General features: G+C 43.6%; 1 protein-coding gene across 4 annotated transcripts in view; it reads right to left on the minus strand.

Moving 5' to 3' along the window:
- The window catches only part of LOC111249118 (uncharacterized), a 200,731-nt gene that overhangs the window by 38,596 nt on the left and 140,713 nt on the right, over positions 1 to 21,422 (minus strand). For all 4 annotated transcript variants that reach the window (XM_022802524.2, XM_086988489.1, XM_086988492.1 and 1 more), the window contains 3 exons: positions 20,947 to 21,094; positions 13,290 to 13,460; positions 4,542 to 4,774 (listed from right to left, as the gene is read on the minus strand). In XM_022802524.2, the coding sequence (XP_022658259.1) occupies positions 4,542 to 4,774; positions 13,290 to 13,460; positions 20,947 to 21,094 (552 nt within the window). The remainder of the gene's footprint in view (positions 1 to 4,541; positions 4,775 to 13,289; positions 13,461 to 20,946; positions 21,095 to 21,422) is intronic.

Genomic DNA, 21,422 nt, shown 5'->3' on the forward strand with positions numbered 1-21,422 from the left:
GTTTTTGTGAGATTCGCGCGCCCAACAGCGCGCTCGGCCATAACATACGGACAGCAGATCGTTAGGGACGGAACAAGCAAATCAATAGAAAACAACAGGCAAACTTGTCCAGATGATAGACAAAACAAAAAAAAAAAAGGACAAGAATAAAGCGAGAGCTGCGCTATTCAGCAGACGATAGTGTTTGCCATGACGACAGCGCTGGCGATGATAAGCATGAAGTGTGGCAACAGAAAAAAACAGCAAATAGGTTGGTAAAGAAAGCTGGAAACGACTCGTTCTTTATGAACGAAAGTATCGATTTATTGAGCCTAAGCATTAACTTCGATAAGACACCTTATTATAGTGAAAATAGTTAATTTGGGATACGATTTGCTATAAATATTGTATATATGGCTTTTGCATGTAGTATAATATCAGTCGTTCTGTCTATTATCATCGGTTCGGTTAAAATAAGGCGACAGAGAACAACTGTGCTAAAAATGTGAATATTTTCAAACTGAACCTTGCAATGAAGCTTTGCTACTCAGTAAGTTGTACCATAATTAGGGAAGTAAGTTAACACGTTTAAGTTTTTGCTCGGAATGAAACGAGCTGGACTTCAACGCTCTGTAATAGCCGTTGAGCGTTAACGGCGAACGTTCACAGATACGTGGATCGCGTACGAGAGGCAATAGTTGGTTAGGGGCAATGCTATCTAGAACTGGGCCATCATTTCAATTATTCGAACAATAGCCACCTAAAACCAGCAGCAACAATGGACCGTTCTCCGTAAATACAAGTATATTTTCATCGTGTAAGCGTTTTAATGCCCCTGTTGATGATACCACATATGCTGACACATATACACACATGATAGGAATTGAGAAGGGGCTTTGGTTACCCATTTTCTGTCCAGCCCACGATTCGATTTTTTTATATAACAGTTATCGATTAGTAGTTGGCAGTATTTAAATAACTCTGTCCTCAGTGTCGTAGCATTTTCTGTCTTCGATAATATCAGCTTGCGGTTTGTAGTAATAATGGCCCCCATTTAGATTTATTTCATTCTGTCCGTTTCGTGTGGCAAACGCTACGATTTATAAGCATTCCAGTATTAACAATGATCACCATTGACGATCATTACAAACACTGCTGGCTATCTCTCGTAGTTGGGCTGAATTATCGATGCCATCACTGCTTCCGTTGTCGGAGTCTAACATAAGACAGGAACTCAGTTCCTTGTTCGTCAGTCACCGGTCGACAAGTTTAACGTAGAGTGGCATGAAACAGCGTTTGATACCGTGTGAAATGATGCGTGTAAAATCGTACAACTATGGTGACAGAAAAATTATCATTATTAGAATTAGAAATTGCTTGATTGGTATGGGCTCGTATACAACCCACCGACACAAGCCTGAGGGCGCCACTCCTAGTTTTTTTGGTTTACGTGTACGTATATGTGTTCATTACAACTCTGCTGTCACTAGATGCGTGCACGTGCATACGTGTGTATGTGCTTGTTAACTAACGCAGCGGCATTACATACAATACAAGGACACGGACACAAATAAGAAGGTTCTAGCAGCATTTCCTTTTGTTCTGGAGAAATAAACGGTGTATAATATATATAGAAGAATTAATACGGGGTATAAATAATCATACTTCTCATTGAAAATCCGGTTACGGTAATAGTAACTAGAACCTTCGGGAAGGTCAACAGGAAGATAGAAACCACAAAATTACTTTGCAAGGTATAATTAAACAGTTATAGACGCTTCACATTTGATAGCTACTACTAATGCATCCCGCAAATTTATAACATATTTCTGAATTGAAGCCGTTCGTACGATTTAAATACGAATAAAGTTATTAAGACTTTTTTTTTTGATCGTCTCGATGTTATAGATTTTGCTTTACGGTCTTAGTTATTAATTCGCTTCTCCGCGAAAAATCAGGGACGCAGTTGCTAATTGCGTTTATATACGCAAAACGAGTATACTCCTTTTTTCCGTTCTATATCTTTTCGCAGACATGGCGCCATGCTTATGTAGATCTTCATAATAGACAAGAAAGCGCGTAACGTTGAAAAATGATCGCGTTGCCAAGCGGCCTTTGCCGCCGTTATCGAGTGGTAAATGAGGTGGTGACGCTGCCCCGCTTGCCATTGTTATTGTGTGTGTGTGTGTGTGTGTGTGTGAGTGTGTGTGTGTATTACAATGAAGTTAATGAATTGTGGGGTTGGATGGTCACTCGCTCTTCCCGTTTCTTCTCCTACCAACTCTTCGTTCTTGTCGTTTCTCTTCAACTTTAAATGCATCGATAAGCCCTACAGATGGTCTGTAAATTTTCCGTAGTGCGCCTTTTTAAATAGCATGATGTTCTTGGCCGCGGCAGAAACGCTAGAGACGACAACACTGGGTGATTGTGCCAACAACCGGGGCTGCAAAAACGGCGCCTTATCATGAGCGAAGTCCAGGGTGGCTTTGGCCTCCAGTCGCTAGGTTATTGTGATTACCAGCTTCCATCCGCTCCAAACTCCACGTTTGGCTATACAACCGTGACAACACATAGTCAAAGGAAATGGCTACAGTTGAAACGGCAGCAGCAGCAGCAGCGGGAGCTCGACAAATTTTTCACTTTTTGACAAATGCTTTTTGCATCGATTTTCGTTGTCAAATTGTTTAAAATGCGCGCGCTCGCTCGCTCGCTCGTTCGCTCGCCTGATCGCATAGCAGAAGGAAGGCGCACGATTGTAGCAGGCGTCTTCCTTCCCTCCTGTTTCGGTGCTTTTTACCTTTTCGCTGCGGTCATGCTCTGCTTTCATCTCGACAAATAGTTCCTACCTACCGTCTAAGGGAGGAAGAAAACATACAACAGACTTGCAATACGACCGAATCGCTTGTCTTCGTTGTAGTAAAGAGATTCGCAGCCAATCTCATTCGGGAAACCGATTTTGGCCCCTTTGACGTTCTGACTTTCTTCAATCCTTCTTCTTAAGTAAATAATTGTAGCCAATAAGTTGAAATAAGATTTCTTAAACAAAAACAAGCGAAAATATATGAGGCGCTACCGAAACAACGTGTGTATTAAAATCCTATATAGGAACATTTTTTACGTATGTCATTAAGTTATTGAGTGTCACGCCTTTTATAATAATCCCAATGATAATTTCTGCTAGCATAAAGTTGTACGAATTAGTAAAAAAAAAAGTTGCTTGTACTTGAAAAAATTAAGTTGCTTACAGCTACAAGTCCACAAGACACATTGACGCAAGCTCCCAAAAAATTAACTAGTCATGTAGATCCAAGCAGGCAGTCGTCAATTTTTAGCGATCGGAACACTATCGCCACTTTTTAAGAAAAAAAAAAAGAAACGAACTAAACGGTGAAGGATTGTCTAGAAGAAAAAGCAGCCAATCGGAAATCGTAAAAAAGGTATATAAAAATAATTGATGTTTCAGTAGGACAGTATAGAACGCGAGCTGTCGAGGTAAGAGACTACAAAGTGTAAGACACCCTTTTCAAAAACATTAGAGAATAGGTTTGATGGTACGTAACGCAACAGTTAGAAGAGTCAGCAAATTCGTGCACAGCTTCGGGATCGCTACGAGCAGTTCCGAGGTAAAAACGGCTAGAAAGCCACGTAGAATAGCAGTGAGCCATCAAGAAAAGAAGGAAGCAAGCTTGGCCAACCTGCTGCGCCCGTACAGCCGCGTGTAGGTGGAGGATTGGCCGCTGTCGTGCTATGCAGATAAGTGATGACTTGGTTGTATTCTAGATAGATAGAATTCGCTCGTATGAGTCTTTATGTCGTCCGCTGATCGTTTGAACCGTCTGCTCGTTCTCTCTAACTGGTCCACAACAAAAAAATGACCATTCTATGGCAACAAAGGAAGATCGTAGCGAATCATGATCATGGCCAGCATCATCACAGTCATCATTATGATGACTAGTGAATCATGGCATAGGTAGGGTTTACAGGTTTGCCAAGTGGCGTTTACAGCGGCGGTCGTTTTAGCTGATCAGTGCGTAATCGCCGTCTATTGAAAGTAAATGTAGGCATTTGGAAGCAAACTGAAATAAGCGTTTGAAAGGTGGTATTTGAATCGCGGATTGAAAAAGGAGATGAAGATAGGCAGAAGTAAGACAAGAATGAACAACAACATAAATGATACCGAAACTGCCATGAAGCGAACGAATGTAAAGCCTTTTGCCCTGGACATTCGGGCAATGATATGCCTAGCAGCATATGCAGACGGGACGGCAAAAGAGAAAAGGAGGTAAACTTAGTTGGTTTCTTTCAGCGTCTATTTTTTTGCCGTCCTTCGCCCAACAGTATGGTTAAAAATCATGTTCCTAAATGTATTCGAGTCTGGAAAAATTACTATTTAAAGCAGTCGGCCCAGACTGGTATTTTATAAAATGTTAACAGATGATGACGTAAGCGGATTGACTAAAGTATATATGTAGCATTTGACGAAATATTATGCTTAGACTGGCGCGGACAGGCAATAAACCAAATTATATACATGTACACTCTATGCGGAAGGGGCAACTTACCTGCCGCTACATGTGGGGCTAGTGGTATTCGAGTTGTGTCCTACTCCTTTTGTATGAGCAGACTGTTGACTCGTTGAGCTACGGGGCTTCTTCGAGAGGTTTAGAGGTCCATCGTTGCCGCCAGTTGTTGACCCGCAAGATAACAGTAGGGATCCGGAGGGGCTGCGAGGTGGGGTCGCCCCAGGGGAGACACCAATCAGTGGACTAGGTCCACCGACCAACCACCCTGGTGCCTTGGAAAACAAAGAAAAATCGATTATGACTAATACCTCGCATGTTTATGATTGCCATTACTATAATAAATTACTATTATTTCTATCACCCTCAGGCTATTTAGGTGCTTAATTGTTGTTGACGTTCAAGTGGTATCGAAGTTCACAGGCATTCGTTTAGCTTCGAAGTCAAGCACTGTTCTAGGATAACTCAAAGATTATGTCTGGATTTAGCTACTTGTAACCGTTGCGTAGCATAACGAGGTATAGGAGCAACCACTTACGTTAGAACTTCGCTTGAAAACCTCGATAAAGCTCTTTATGATGCTTACTAGTCAGTATTTAGGGATAATCCTCTAAGCGTTTGGACGAATTTACCGATTAACGCTTGACAGAAAACCATCACTCGAGAGTGAGTGATGTCGTTGCTTTGTCTATCTAGCTACCCATGAATCTATCTAACGTCGCGTTACATTCGAAGGGGCTGGTGAAGGCATCAGATGTCACACTGTAACCTGTTACCAGCTGAACACCTTCCGTATCCTCAGAGTCTTTTTTCTTTTGGTCGTGCTATCGAGAAGAAGTTCGGAGTAATGTCAATGACAAATCAACTAGATTGAACTATCTGCTTGAAGTATTACTGCTGTGTGTTGCCGCCCCAGGTGCTTTCTCTCTCTCTCTCTCTCTCTCTCTCTCTCTCTCTCTAACGCCGGCTGGTGAAATCGTCAACTAGCAGCAAAAGATGGTGGGCGGCCGATAGTTGGTTGTAGTCGTGTTAGAGCTTTCGCTGATATCCACAGGTCCACGAGCAACTTATCTTTCTAACCTTGTCCTCGACAGTCGACTTCGAAGGATAGTTGCAACGTGACCTGCGTGCCGATTTAGCTGCTTTTCGCTATGCGACGCGCTGCCGGTAGCGTCATAGACATAGTCGACCATGTCTCAATCGCACTAATACTTCTCACGCCCCACGCCCCACTCACTGTCTTTACTTTTTCTACTTCTCCGTCTGTCTGCACGATCCGGCAATGAAGACGTCGGTCTGATGGAATGATGTTCTCCTTCATGGTGTTCGCAGCTTTCGAATAGAGGCATCTCAACACCCTCTTCAGCATGGGCCTTCCTTTCCGTTTGCACACTGGCTTACGGCTTCACTGTGGAATATAACAGGGTTAGGGATCCCGATGACCACTGCAATGACGACAACAACGAAGAACACGATCGTGGTCGAGTGTCCTCGCATTTAGTAACGTCGACTCGTGATCGACAAGTGACAATTTGAGCCAAATAAGATCTTCAGAGACGCCAACTATAGGGATGACGGTGTCATCCTGTAACGTCCACTCAGGATACCTCTAAGCGAAAAAGGAGCAAGTACTTGTTAGATTGAGCCGTAGGCAATGTTCTCGTAAATCATAATAGGCGAAAAAGTGAACCAATTATTGCTAGATGACAGCAAATATGACGCCTAGCTCTTCCAATTCATTTTTAGGGTACTGGTTAGGGGCTGTTTTAATATTCAGCCCCTGAGAGACATCGTTTCTATAAACACGCGGTATCATTTGCGGTTGTTATAAAAATAGATGATCGGACAATATTTGGTTTCACGTGTTAGACTATACTGTTCCGAAGGAACTCAGTTGACCACGGATTACGTTTCTATATATGTGGAAAAGGTTTTCTAGCCGATAGTAGTAGTAGTAATAGTATCGGATATGTAATTGCTTTTGTATAAGGATAAAAGTTCACTAAAGTTAGCTAGGTTAGAACTATTTAATCTGAAATTCGGTTTAATTGTAAATTGAAAAAGGTCACTTCAATAAAAAAGATTTGATTTTTCGGCCAATGTTTATGTTCTGAGCTCGAAAACAGCTCTGGTTTCAATCCAGACTTAAATTACAAGGCATGCAGCGCTTTCGAGCGAGAGAGCAATACGCCTCGATATAGCAACGTCGACTGGCTCACTGTCGCTGATCAGAAGGCGTTTATATATTTGCAAAAATCACACACGAAATGAGCCTATAAACAACTTAAGTGGCCTGAATTAAAAGTGTGATAGCGGAAAATTACAATTATATTGAACAAACGTAAAACTAAAGAACTCTATCAGCAGATGTAAAAATATTCGTTGCATATATATTTGGTCCATTTATCCCAGTGCTATCATCATCTAACAGGCTTCCCCCAAACACCGCACCCGCAGCAACCCCCGTCACTTTCGAATAAAACAATCAAGTTAAGCAGGTGGCAGACGCAGTTCTATTGCACACATAAATAAACGGAGAACAGGAAATGTTAGTTCGAATCGTATTGACCCACCTCGTCGTACAGAAGCTAAAGAAGCGGAAGCGACATGGCATGATAAAGTCAATGTTGTTTCCTTATTGTAGTGAGTGCGATCGTGTCTTTCACGCCATTTTAGAGAGCTTTCTGCGGGACAGTTCTTTATCCAAAACGAAGCAGTAGCAACAATGAAGGCTGCATAAATCACCTCGTTCTTGAAGACGAGGTGATCGAGACGCCATAAAATAATAAAACAATCAAGGTATCCATACGACCGATGTCCTCATTAATGGTGACTAGGACGACTGAAGCACTCAGCCCAAAAGTTCCATATATATATATACACACACATCATACATAGAGACGCTAGTTCGTAGATTTCCATCAGTTATTATCACCAATATCATTATAATAACAACGATAATAACAATCATCAAATCACAATTGTAACAACTAGGCTAATAACGTCGGGCTAGTTTCCGTCCCTCGCTCCCGCTATAGTACGCATAATGCATATAGATCCTACACTCGATGCCCAGTTCAACGTACCCACACGATTTCATAGGACAGAGGATAAAGTCCGTGGATTCAGCAACAGCAGGGTAAATCGCCCTTGACCGATGCCGTTTAGCGGGGTCTTTCGTTGGTCTGCCTACTACTACTACTACTACTACTACTGTTCCTGTATGGATGCTTATGCTTTTGTTATTGGTAAATAGGATTGCTATTGTCGTTATCCTCTGGCAACTATCGTTGTGAGCGCCACTAAGAAGGAGGAAGGAGGCATGCCACCGCTGGCCTCCCCCTTTTCCTCCTCGACCGTAGCAATAGTTTGCCTGGCCGCTCCAGGCATGTCGCTGCTGCTGCTGCTGCTGCTGTTGGTGCCGCTATGGAATTGCCGTGTATTATTCGCACAAGCCCAGTGAGACCCCACCCAGAACATGAAGAGGGGAAGAAAAAGCCATTTAGCAGCCCCTTGAGACACTTCTTGTACACTTGTTCCGCGATTTCCATACGGCTGCGGCAGTGCTGTCATTGCCGCCACCATCGTGCCGCTGCTGGAGCTGAGGCAGCACTATACATTATTATTATATTATACACGGTGCCAGTGTAGATAGTCGCATAGACCGGATTCAGATCTAGCTGGCTCGCTGACTGAATAGATCGGCTCAACAAAAATTACAATAACTACAACCGTGACGATGACACGAACGATATCCAAAAACGGTAAAGAGAAACCTGCAATAGTTGAGCCAGGTTCAAAAGGGAGAACGATTGATGGGGTGTTGCTGGGGGTAGGGGTTTGCCGAAAAAACTGAGAAGGGTTGGGTAAAGTAACCGTGTCGATAGTAGCTCTCATTACTCAACATCACGCACACTTACACATGTTTCGATTTTTCCATCGTGTGTGTGTGTGTATTAGAAGCCGCTGAAAGCAAAAGCCCTTTCGAAGTGAAAAACGTTCCCGTACCTACGTAATAGATTTTCCACTTGTGCTAAGTGGATGTGATCCCAATTTTAGAACAACAAAAAAAAAAACACGAAATAATACAAATATTTTCCTCATACAGAAATAAGTATGTTATTATATAAATGTACCTGATCAAAACCCATCTCAGGCGGTCCTTAACACTATTACCTTCCTTCGTATATCACAATAGAAATAGAAGAATGTAAACATTCGCGCTAATAGAAAATCTTCGATGAGTGCTTTGAATCGCAGTTATTACGCTTCCATACGTAATATACTTGACTGCAACCGTAGATACTCTACGAGATATAGTCGAGGAAAAAAAGGATTAAAGGAAGGTACCAATTTCTGCAGCGAATACTACGTTTGACCATAGCAGGCCTCGATATAAAAAGCAATCGGATGTGAAAATAGTGGTAAATTGCGTCAGTTGACTACTCATTGGTTCAACGTCGTCGTCTCGTTCGTTTTAAGTGAACGTAAACGTTGTCGTCGCCGCCGCCGCTGCTGCTGCGGCGGCGGCGGTGGGCGTCTAAACGCCAGAGACAGCACTAAACACTAAACCTAATCGAGCCCTGTCATTTCTAAACGAACAAGGCTTTTGTTTGTTGTGAAAGCAGTATCTGAAAGTGTCCAGCTTCCAATGCATCGTGTTCTATTATAGGCGGATATTACTGAGCTAGCCATCATCGCATCACCTTGCTTAATGGGACCACAATAGGCTGCCGAATAACTAGCGGTTGTTGCGCGATCGTTATTGACCTAACGTCATGATTGCGCCATTGTTATTTCGTCCTCATTTGGTCCTTTCTTTCCTCCATCCCCTGTTCTTATATGTGAACATATTCACTGTACAATGTACGCATGCGTACGTCGCACGGGGCGATCTATCGCAGCTGTGTGTAATCGAAAACAATTTAGCACGATCGATCGGAATGGGATTGGGGAAGAGGCATGCGGGAAATTTTTTTTAAACAGCAAAACATGCTTTAGGACGATAGCGTTTCACGGCAAGTTCTAGCACGGCCCGATAGCCCTACGTTGTCGCGGGATCTTAACGGACACGTACGGGTGGAGGGACTGGGTGGAAGTCAGAGTGCGCACAGTCTGTGTAACTACTGCTGGAGTCGCTGGATAGTACGAACGATAATGGCCGTCACAGCTCTCAAGACAGCTGGCTAAAGAAGCGGCAAGATGAGGCCTCGTCAACATCTAGTTATCCTAGGTGCACACGACATATTATGATAATTATGATACTAGTGCTAGTCCAAGATAGCTACTGAGTGACGCTAGAGGTGTGATGAGCAATTCGGAGTTCTCGCCGACGGCTACGCTGCCCATTACTGCAGGCTAGCAGTTCCCTTTCTTTATGCCGGATTTCGTATACTCATCTCATTGCCTGCTTGATGGATCAGACGCGAACGCCGACGGTAGCGATACTGAAAGCAACGGCTGCTGCCCCCATTGAAGGTCTTGTTGTCTCCATGGTAGCCCTGGCGGCAGCGACAGCAAAAGTGGCGCCGTGTTGCACTTTAACTGCATATATTATCATTATGTACGTGTATATCATCGTACGCCGACTATGCAGAGTGCTGATTTGTTTGATGCTCGACCGTCAACTGATTGCTAGAACTAAGTTCTCCAGATTTTAGCCGACACGGCCTACGGATCACCGCTAACGCCGTCGTAAAGAACGCAACGAAGAAGCTAAGAACAGGCCAAGCACCGATGCCATTCTGCAGGTATTGCGTGATGGCATGTATCAAACATGGCACTTGTACAAGGCGGTAACAACAACGTGTGTATCTGCTTTGCGCTACAGACACACATATCGCATATACACGTCATTGGTATTATACAGGTCATCAACAGAACAAAGGACGCTACACCGTCAATTGGTTTGTGCGACCCAGAGGAACCCGGACTCGGTGATCGGAATTACATCTTTTCGATAAGTTGAGCCACTCTGTTCTGCTGCCTATACGCTCACAACCAGTTGAAATGTTTCATATGTGAAACACGGGTACGGAAGATAAGACGCGTTCGACGTACACCGGAAAATATTTCTGTTATTCAGACGTTAAATGTCAACATGTCTAGATTTGTACACCAACGTGTTGCTTGTTATTGGCCATCATTAACGGCATTTTTAGTTAAATTGAAGAAATTGGCCTATGAAAGCCCTGTCTAAGGTTTAGCATTTTTATCATTAGGTAAAGGTTGTAGGGTCGAATCGACCGAAACGCATTGTCGCAGTGGAGCATCATCGCTCAACCCTAATGCCAATTATTACAACACCGTTTCTTGCGTCTATACAGAAATAAACGGGTGGGGTAAGGAGTACTAAATTTTTTTTATTAATACTGCACAAACGAAGATTTGAAAAGCAGCGAACAATCTACCTTTCTGTTTATGTTTGTTTTTTTCGTTGACCTCACAAAAAATCCGAACGGTTCGCATTATGAGTATTCGATTTATTCTCGTGGCGGGTGGATTGCAGACACGGACCTGGCACAGTTCAAAGATTCGTTATGTTTAACAATCAAAGCAATAGAACGAAGAACAGCCAGCGAACGTTGTACCGTATTAGAGCTCGAAATTTTATTTTGAATGGACAGACCTCGGACGCCGGCGGTGGCATTAATAAATATTATAATAATATCGCACCACACGGCGAACTGGTCGTCATCGAAGTTCCGCTAGAAGCGCAGTAGAGTATAAGATATCGCGAATGCATTCTTGGCTTCAACTTACCACCGCTGCGCCTCGCTGTGGGGCGGTGGGTGTCACTACGTCAGCTTGGTCTCATACAAATCCCACGGGCACGACATTTAAAATATTTTCCCGTTTTTTTTTTTTTTTCTCTGTCTTTTACTCTCATTAGTTGTCTAAAATCAGTACTCATTCACTGCGCTCCATCAGTATTTCTTGTGTGAAAAATGCCATGTCGGAGGACCTACGGTCGAGGTGATGATTTACAATTAAGGAAATTTATGGAATATATCAGCCTGGAAGATAGCTGTTACACACACAGCTGAAATGGTTGGGTCTAGCTTACAATACGACAACGAGATATTTCGCCATGATGCTGGTGCTCGGCGCATTGGTACGCTACGTTCTTCAAATACCCATTTTCCCCTTTTGAAGCTAAGCAAGCCGCTGACTGCATTGCTAAAAGCGCTATAGTCTAGAAGCACAAGACACGTCTCCCGTATCATTATTCTACGTTTCCATTGCATATGCAGAAGACTATCGAAGTAATCATAGTCACCTTGAGCATGCGCAGAAGCCACTGAAAAAGGGAGCTGTTCTGTATTGAACGGGTCCACGTACTAGTTTACCAATGCTTACTTTTCTTTTTTGTGTTTGTTATTTCAAATTAAAATAGGTTTCACGTGGCTAACGCAAAGCATCTTGCCTGTTTTACCTAAAAATCAACAACAAATCCTGAATGCTGCAATCACTCCTCTCCTATATTCGTTCTATGCCATTAGCTCGTCTTTTTGTCGCCATCTTATCCACGGAATCAACAAACTCCATATGTGTTGTTTATCTTATCTTAATTCTGCGCAACTAATAGCAAGGGTGAATAAACAGAGAGAATGTTTGTTTTCCCATTTCAGCGACTGTTTAGATATTCTGTTTCAGCACACTCTTCTTCGTAATTGTATTCTAATTGTCCTCCATTATCAATGCGTTATGTAGTAGACGTAACTTTATCTCGAGTTTATTCCGCTTCTTCTTCCACACGTACAAAATGTCGTCCTTTGCCAAGGTCAAAAAGCAACCCGTAGATATTTGAATTCTAGCCCTGCAAAGGCTGCTTAAAGCTAGCGTGCTGGAACGCTAATAGCATTTTAGGCCTTGAAGATGCATTTCTGTCTCGCTTTCCAGTTATCGATGGCGACCGCTCGAAGCCATTTTCCGAGTTTGTCTGCAAATTTCCCCTGAACTGGCCAAGAAGATGAGTCGTATTCATGAGACTGTCATCTTCTGCCGTCTTCGCCTAATACGATTTGAGTCAAAAGTTGAGAGCCTGGGCGTTCACATGGACTCCGAGCAAATACAATTTCTTATTACTCTCAGTATTTCGTCCGCAACAGCCCAACGCGTAGCCTCAAGACAGGCTTCTAGGCAGAATCGTCCCAAGTGACAGGGAGCGATGCCTGTACGTCGATGTGAAGCAAAAGAAGAGATGGTAACAGCGCGAGGTCCGCCAAAGCCCAGCGCTAAGTCAGGGTTCCCTTTGAAGAAGGCTACGACTTGCGTTTGGTGGGCCTGGAAGCCTTCGATACACACGGAAATGCTTGAAAAAAGCACGTTAGCCAACAAGGACCTGTATGTGGCCCAATTATATCAAGTAACGAGACTATCCAAAGAGGTACAACTCGATAACTAAAACAACCTCATTATTTACCATAATAACTCGGCCTGCTGGTACCCGCCGACAAATGCATGATGATAATAATATACCACTAGTACTCGAGGTAAATGGAAAAATCGCCGATTTGATTAGGTGAACTATCACTTTCCCACTAACCGATTATAATAGTCCTCATTGTAGCTAATTGACTAAACGGAGCTTCGAGAGTGATATTTATAAGTTTACTCTTAAGCCACCTCTGGCTCACCTAAGTCTATCGGTAACAGGCTGAGAGTACAAAAGTGTATTGGAGGCTTATTTTACCTATCTAAAATAGATAATTACTTTACCACGCTTCAAATATACTACACAGGCCTCATATGAAACCGTTCTCTAGGAGCATATCATTCGATGCTCACCCGTTGCTGCTGTTTTTGTTCCTGTGATGTTGTTACTGTTGCGGCTGGTTTGTTATTGACGTTTATGGGTATCCTCTGCTGAGATTTTAGCTGACTGTCGCTGTTGCTATTAAGCGTTTCCCTTTTCGGGCTCGAATTTTTAGCCATGTTTGCCTGCAGTGATGAGTTATCCTAGAGTCGACACAAAGAAAAAACGACAAGAAATGGAATGACGCAGAGTTTTCTTTTGATTTCAGCTCTGACTCGCTCGGCCTACGCTACAATAAAAACTAGCACATGACCTTTGTTTGCAAAGCCTTGGCTTCGCGTCGAGTTTACTTAGATAAGCTATATATCTTACATAAATATTTACCCTAATGAAGGTCTACGCTAATTGGGCTAACAGTTGCTTCGATAATTTTAGAACAGTAACAGTACCTATACATGTAAAAGTCTTCTTTAGCCAGCATGAACTTAACTTTAGTTTTTATCAGTGCTCCTAGCATAATTATTGAAAGGCAAGGGTTTATTAATACCACAATATACAACCACTGGTATAAAACAACTATAACGCACCGCCCCAATTGATACCTGACTGTCGTATTCCGCTTCTATTTTATATTGCCATTAGCTGTGTCCTGAACATTTTCCGAGTGAACTAAACTTAACATTCTAAAAAAAAGAAAAAGGTTGAAGTAGTCGTCCTGCTCCTAATAAGGACCGATGATGAAGATGATTGTGGGGGGTGGCAGAGAAAAGATAGAGATATGCGTAGCGTTGCAATGGCGTTGGCAACGACGTTAACTGTAAAAATTTGACGCCATCACCGCGACCCTGTTCGTTGTTAGCTAGCTACTTCTTTCTTTGGCTGATCGTTGTTTTCAATGGTATTCTTGTGAAGCGTCGCTTGACTGAGCATTAATCAAGACCTGTGTCCTTTACATCTCCAATTCAATGCTTCACCGAATATCATATGGTAATAATAGTAACCATTGTTATTATTATTATGGATTGTGAATTGTCGATGTCTCTTGTGCTCCGTCATAAAACGAGAGAATGAAGAAGAGACAAGCGCAATAGAACCAAGAAGAAAAACCTGATATAGATAATCGATTTTCGAAAATCTCCGACTAGCAGCCAAGCGTCATCGTTTGGATAGATGTTATTGAAGTTACTGCGTTATTGAGGGTTTCATGTCGCCTTTGTGCTGAACCTTTGACAAATATTATCATCAATGCGATTAGCTACGCCTATTTAAAAGGTTGTGCCTGTTGCGCACTTCTTGCCGGCGCTTGTTGTTGTGACAGCATCTTCTGTTGTTTTTTTACATTTGTGTTGTGACAATATGGTAGCTTGGCTTGGCTTGGCTTGGCTTGGCTTGGGGATGCATTTTGCACAAAAAATCTTACTAGTATCTGCCATTAGCTGTTGGTCAATAGATTCAGATCATTCTAACCAATTTCCTATTTCGAAATAAGCGTCGATGTCGGATTGACGGAGTCAAGAGTTTGAATGAGGCCATAAAATCTTTCGCTGATACAGCAATATTGCTTAGTAACAACAACAATAACAACAAAATGAACTGTTGCCTCTTTACTTAACGCCTAACTATTTTCTTTGAACGAATGACTGTCGTTTAAGACTTGGGGTTTAGTATAGAGTTGAAAGAAGACCATGCCATCTGAATTGTCAGACATATTTTTTTCGATCCGGCTCTGACCGGTATCATCCTGTTGCTTGTCTTAACGGATACTGCCCTTTTTTGACATGATAATAACAATCAACGAACAACAACAATAAATGCATCATTAGAAGTTACAACGACTTGTGGAGTAAACAAGCCTTATTTTGCCTACTTTCGCTAATCCAATCACCATTATTGTTACCAGCCATTCCTTCCGTCCCCGTTCTTGTATTCTGGAAGCGGACAGCTCTTTACCGAGATGGAGGAAGAGGCAAGCAGTGAGTTTTGTTTCCTACTCGTTCGAGATGGGGTGAAAGGTCCTCGGTTGTGTTTGGCATCAGCAGATGGAGCAGCTTCTATAGTCGAACCTCTCGTTCTACTAAGGATCAACAACGACAACAAGATCACCACCGAGCAAGCAGTGCAAGAAGCGGTGAGCCATTTACTCCGGTTTACATTCCCTTTTCGGTCTCTGTCAGAGCATCTTCATCAGTGGGCTATTCAGAGAGTGAAGGATGAATAATAACGCCGTATTTCTGTGCCTGCACGTGTTACGTTGCATGATGGCGGAGGCGGAGGCGGAGGCGGCGGCGGCGGCGGCGGCGGCGGCAACGATAACGACCATCCTTTCATCGCTTTCTTCCTCCACCCGTTCCTTTTAGCAAGGCCCTTCAGTCGTCTTTAGCTAACGCTACCTACCGCCGCACTATCTTCCCATTTACCTACGCTTAGTCTGCTCATCCTGACGGCGTCCAGCCCGGCGATGATGCGTCTAGTCCCGACAATGCAGCACTCTCTACAAACATTATGAGAGAGTGTTGCTGACACCAAGCGCCTTTGCCTTCGAGTATTAACTCAGTGGCCCATAACTTTCGCTACTGACTGCGACTGAGAGCTGTTTCAAAGCTTAGGACCAGACGGTTGGTGATAGTGGCTTTGACGGTACAGCCTGGCAACCGAAGTAGGGATCGACGGCTTGTCTATACCGTTTCCCTCGGGATGGGCTGCGAACGCACTTGGCTGAGTGACTAGTCCTGGTCACCTAGTTGGCTGCAATCTGACTAGTAGTCACGACGGGGTTTCTGATTTCCTCACGACGATGGCTGTAAACGGCTGCTTAGGCTTTTGCGACCTGCTGATAGTAATGTTGATCATGATGGGGGCGTCCAAACCTCTAGAAATGATCATGGGGTGGATTTCGTATCCTTTTCAAACGTGACGCCTTCATGCAACTTTTTCATTCATACCGTGGATTATCATCTATTGATTCTCGCATCCGAAGAGTGCTTTAGCTGCATTGGTCAATGTGAGCCCAATGCCATCTGCTGTCTTCCTCTGATGGCCACAACGAGAAAATAACCAAAATAAAACTAGACACTGAGAGACATGACCCAGACTGGTTAAAACGCATAGTCTAGGATAATCATTTTAATAGTTTATAGTGCGTGCTGATAGGTTATAGATACATAGACTAACAGCGACTTTATGATGAAACAACCTCCGTGCAGTGACCAATATGATTTATCGATAGATAAGAAATTTTAATGCAAACAAAACTATTCCGACTGCAGGAAGACTTTGCATTTTAAGATCTCATTTTCAACCTACATTAGATATATATAACATCAGGGTGTCGGTCTAAGGCCTTTAAAAAACCAAAAAAATATGTATATCTATATATAGATATGCGTATTTAGAAATGTATAAATCACGCAATCTAAGTCCTAAAATACAACAACTTCGGAACAGGAGGGCTTCTTTTGCATAATTCACACTTGACAATTCATAATCGTGTAGAATATAATTGTTTTCCCTATCTAGAAAAATATAGAAATTCGAGGAACACTTCCCCGACAATGGTAAGTCGTTTGACAAGTAGCAATTGAATTTTGTGAAGCCATAGAATATTTCAGGTGATTCAGACTGCACTCGACGTTTCCTCTCCGGGGCTACAATAAGAAGAAGCCCTATAATTGCCACGGTTAGCTTTGCATTATCGTCCCTCCTACTGCAGCTTTCAGAAACGCAGCTACCTACAAGTAGCCATTGCGATGCTACTTTCGAATCATTCTACAGCCTACCGCAGTAAACATTCTGAAAACGTCTAGGGCCTCTTTGAATCGGAGTCCGTGACGCTTATCATACTAAGTTGTCGGTAAAAGTCCCAGCGTTTCTGGCTTCAAATGACAACCTCCGTCTATCTGTCCAAAGCCAAAATGGGCGCTATACGAGCACGTACTAGTCTTTGTACGAAGGCATTCGTATAGATACTGGGGCAGCTCTTTGCGTGCGTACGAACACAAAGCAGATCAATTTCTACAGCGTCTCTAGTTCGTTCGATTTTGCTTTTCAATTTTCTCGTTGTCATCCTTTACACTCTCTAACGTCGTGCACACACAAGTTGCTTACGTGGCATGTTCCTTAGTAAGGGATGCATGTGGCTGTTATTCTGTAGACACCGGCAATGCCTCTTGCTCGCAGCAAGGTGCGTTTCGATAGCTGGTTTGAAAACGACAGGTTTGAAACGCACGAGCACCGGAAGCGCGCAGGGATATAATGAAGAGGTGAGAAACGACGGAACGAGGTAGCTTCGTTGACTACTAGTGGCTGGCCCTGTTGGGATTCGATAGCCTCTTAAGTGGATGCGGTCACGTGGCTTATTAGCTGGCGTACCAGGGGCAGCGCAAGGGACTGTGGAGGCTGTAGGGCGCTCCCCGAACCGACCACGCCCGGGACTTCAAGTGTGAACTAAGCAGCCGCTGCTGTTACAGCTCGTGCGACCAGGCAGTGTGATAGCATATGATGATGGCGGCATGGATGACAAGCTGTTGTACACTTCCACTGCTGCTTGATGGTTTGCGGGTGTGTGCGTGTGTATGAGTGTGCATATTGTATACCCCTCTCGAAGTGTTTCTGACGATGAAATTGCGGAGCCGACAGGAGAACTTACAAAGCTGTCCAGGGAACAAGAGGCTGCGCCTTTGTCAGACTAGCCAATGCCGCCGATTAAAAGCGGCCTTTGGAACGTAAAGCCAGTACAAGCGACTTGAGTACAAAGGAGATACCAAAAATGCTGGGTAAGAAAAAGGGTTTGTTCAGCAGCGCACAACACAATTCCTCGTTCTAACAAAACAACGAATTGCGAATCATTGTGGTACTAGATGAACAAGTTGGGTCACATTTTCCTCTTGTGCTTACGCCATTTTCTCTACGGGGCAGCCGTATAGAAGTAAAACGTTTCGATGGATTATAACTGTTACATGACGACGACAAAAAAATAACGGTTCTATCCACATAGACCGTCTTCTCTGCCTCTAACCCTGAAATTGTCCGAAGTTCCATTACTAAATAACCTATCTAATTAACACACTGCAGTTAACTTGGCGATTTTATTCTATGGCACTCGTAACTGGGCGCTTCTACCACAGCTAATTTTCATAATTACGCTCTGGTATCCACTTCAAACAAAAACACTTTTGACCAGTAACAGTTCAATCAGTATTTGAGTATCAGTCTTGTTTATGTTTATCACGTATTGTTATGCCCTGTTAACGTCACTTCGAAGCATGAAGTATGTTCCCAGTCTCCAATGACGCTGGTACCCACTGCGCGCACTAACAGCGAAGTGGTATCGGCATCAATACTGCTACTGCCGCCGCCGTTCCACTAGCGGACGCCAAATTGACACCCTATTTTAAGTAAACTCTCATGTCTTCATTCGTTTGTCGTGCTGCGACTTTGTCCCGCCGCTATTACACTCACTCTAGGGTTCCTAGCCACCTCATCTCAATGTTTCTCCTGCGTCTGTATATCCGTCCTTCTGTATGTGCCTATCGTGCGCCATACCTATAAGCGTAGATCTCTTTTCTATGCGACTGACTGTCTGTTTGTGTGTGTATATACAAGTATACGTTTGCGGGTCCGGGATGATGATGACGGTAGAGAGCCTTTGCTCCCTCCAGCCGGAACAACGAGCGAAGCCTGAGACAAGGTAGGGACATCAAAGGACTTATTTTTTGCTTGTCCCCGTCGTGGTCGCCCCCTGACACTGAAAAGATCTGCTAAAGACACTACTGTCACCCCTCAAGAGCCAATGACAACCCCAAGAATCCTAACCGCCCTTCCGTTTCCTCCCCACCAGACTGGTGTTTCGTCGTGCCTCTTATCGCCCACTGTGGCGGCGGCGGCGGCGGCTCCGTTAGCTACAACCCCCACCGTCGTTCTATTCGTTAGAATATGTAGTAGTAGTTGCTAGTAGGAAGAAAGCGAGGGATAACCGAGAAGTAGCGTGTGTTCTGACCAGTAAGTACCAGGTCGACTATACAGGATAGCGGAGGCCACACCACTTCGAGCGGCATAGAGGGATTTTGCAGCTCTCAGTTGTTGCAACATGAAAGAGTGTATGTCGGTGTGATTGTGTAGCGTGTATGTGTGAGTCTAGTAATTTTTACCAGTCCACAGTAGCCCCCCAGCGGATAACGACGACAACAACAACAACAACAACTACAATTTTGTCCCCTGGGTCCGTCCCTACCGATCTGGAGCTGCTGCCACGCGTTGCTTAGTATCTCTAATATATAACATCTGGGATTCTTTTTAACCACGCATCTTGTTCTAGATTTATAGTAGTGAGCCAACGACAATTCGAAGACGAAACAAAGCGATGTTGACGGTAACGGCAGCGACGCCAATAGTGGTGATGCCCATGATATCCAATGTGGCGATGCGTATACAGTTATTGCTCTGGGTGGCCAGTACGACCACAATGACAGCAACGACACTTTACCCTCATCAACTTCACATCATCGCCATGAAGCCTACCATTCATATAATAGCAGCAGCAGCACTTCAACTAACTAGCTCACTCGAGCACCACACATTCATCGCCAGGGCTCAAAGACATGCTCACGCACCCACATGGTTACAAAAGGAATTCAACACTGCGAAGCTCTTCTGCTGCTGAAAGTACGGTTAGTGCTGTTGATTATGATGTACATATGTATGTATGTCTGTCTGTATGTTGGAAATAAAGATGTCGAATGCCGGCGGCCTGTGAGCGCTATTTTACCAGCGGGATCACGAGTAGCGATGGCAGAAAGTGAGTGGATATAGAATAGGCAGGGAAGGCATTCGCGTGTACTAGATGGGTGAAGACGGGGAGATGCTGCTTAGCGTTAGCAGTCGATATAACAGCAGCACCAGCTACTGCCCAATGTACACAAAGAGATTAATAATAAGGCGCACTATCAAGTTTGCCGGCGCATTCTTTTGAAAAGACATCTCCCTTATTTTCTCTAGCCCGCCCCGACTAAAGGTTGAAGGGGTTTACTGAAGTGGGGGCTCGGATCAGGGGGCGGAAAGACCGTATCCGACGGTCGTTCACACGATCTGCTGTGCTACGTTGTGTATCCATGTGGGCACGCTCTTAACTGCACTGCCATGGACGCTTATGTGGTATTCACTGAAATAGCGCGCGTGTACGTATGGAACATCCAGTACCCCAACGGCAAGTAAGACGGATAGATCGGTAGATATTGTGTGTGAAGTAGGTTGAGGCAGAAGGAGGAGCAGGTTGCTTGAGGATGTCTAGCATCATTCTGTGGCCGTGGCTACTTTATTTAAATCAGAACTAGCAGCACGAGGGAAGAGCGCGTCAACCTCATACTTCACTAGTGGCATATTTAAATAAATACAATTACAAGGACGAGCTGATAGTTCGTTCGTGGAGGTAACAGTCGATTAACATCAGATGCTTACTTAAAATGTGTATTCGAAACGGGAACATTAGCTACTAGGTGAAACCACTGAGCGTTTTTTTTACTAGCCACACTTGTCTGTGTTCCATTTGCCGTTTGAAGGTTCAACGGTTAGCGGGTTCAGAGGAAGCGTACAGGTAAGTTGAAAACAAAGTCAAAGATACTTAATCTAGATTTTCTATTTGCGTGAGAAAAATAAGCCAATTTTATATTTTTAGGTAACGTAACAACAACTTACTAATTTTCCTTCGAAATGTCGTTGAAGTTGGCTAATCATTTCGGTTAGTAGGCGTTGTTTTTCTAGTAGCGCGAGGTTTGCGTCCAGGTTATTTAGGTTTACATTAAGCTCGAGGGGAGACCCGTTGAAAGGAACCCTCATAGGGCTGCTGAAAAAAAGAAAAGTTAACAATGATTTTTAAACGAATCTAAAGTTATGGCACACGTATCCGATGTTAGATCGCCTAAGTGACATCGTCTTTGTAACGTATCCAGCGTCATTTGCTAGCAATATTTGATAACGTTCTGTCTCTAAAGGTTTTCATTGGAAAAAATTAAGCCAGCCCATGCCAGGTCGGACAATCAACAACCATGGCACCTCTCGCTTTTCAACAAGGAAAGCCTAATAAGGGAACGGGCGTTACATACTGAAATATCAGCAACATTTTGGTGGTTGCTGAACGAATAGCGCTAGCGTTGCGCAGAACATTGGAACAA

Source organism: Varroa destructor, unplaced genomic scaffold (genome assembly GCF_002443255.2).
Source record: "Varroa destructor unplaced genomic scaffold, Vdes_3.0 BEIS01000004.1, whole genome shotgun sequence".
Lineage (NCBI taxonomy): Eukaryota > Metazoa > Arthropoda > Arachnida > Mesostigmata > Varroidae > Varroa > Varroa destructor.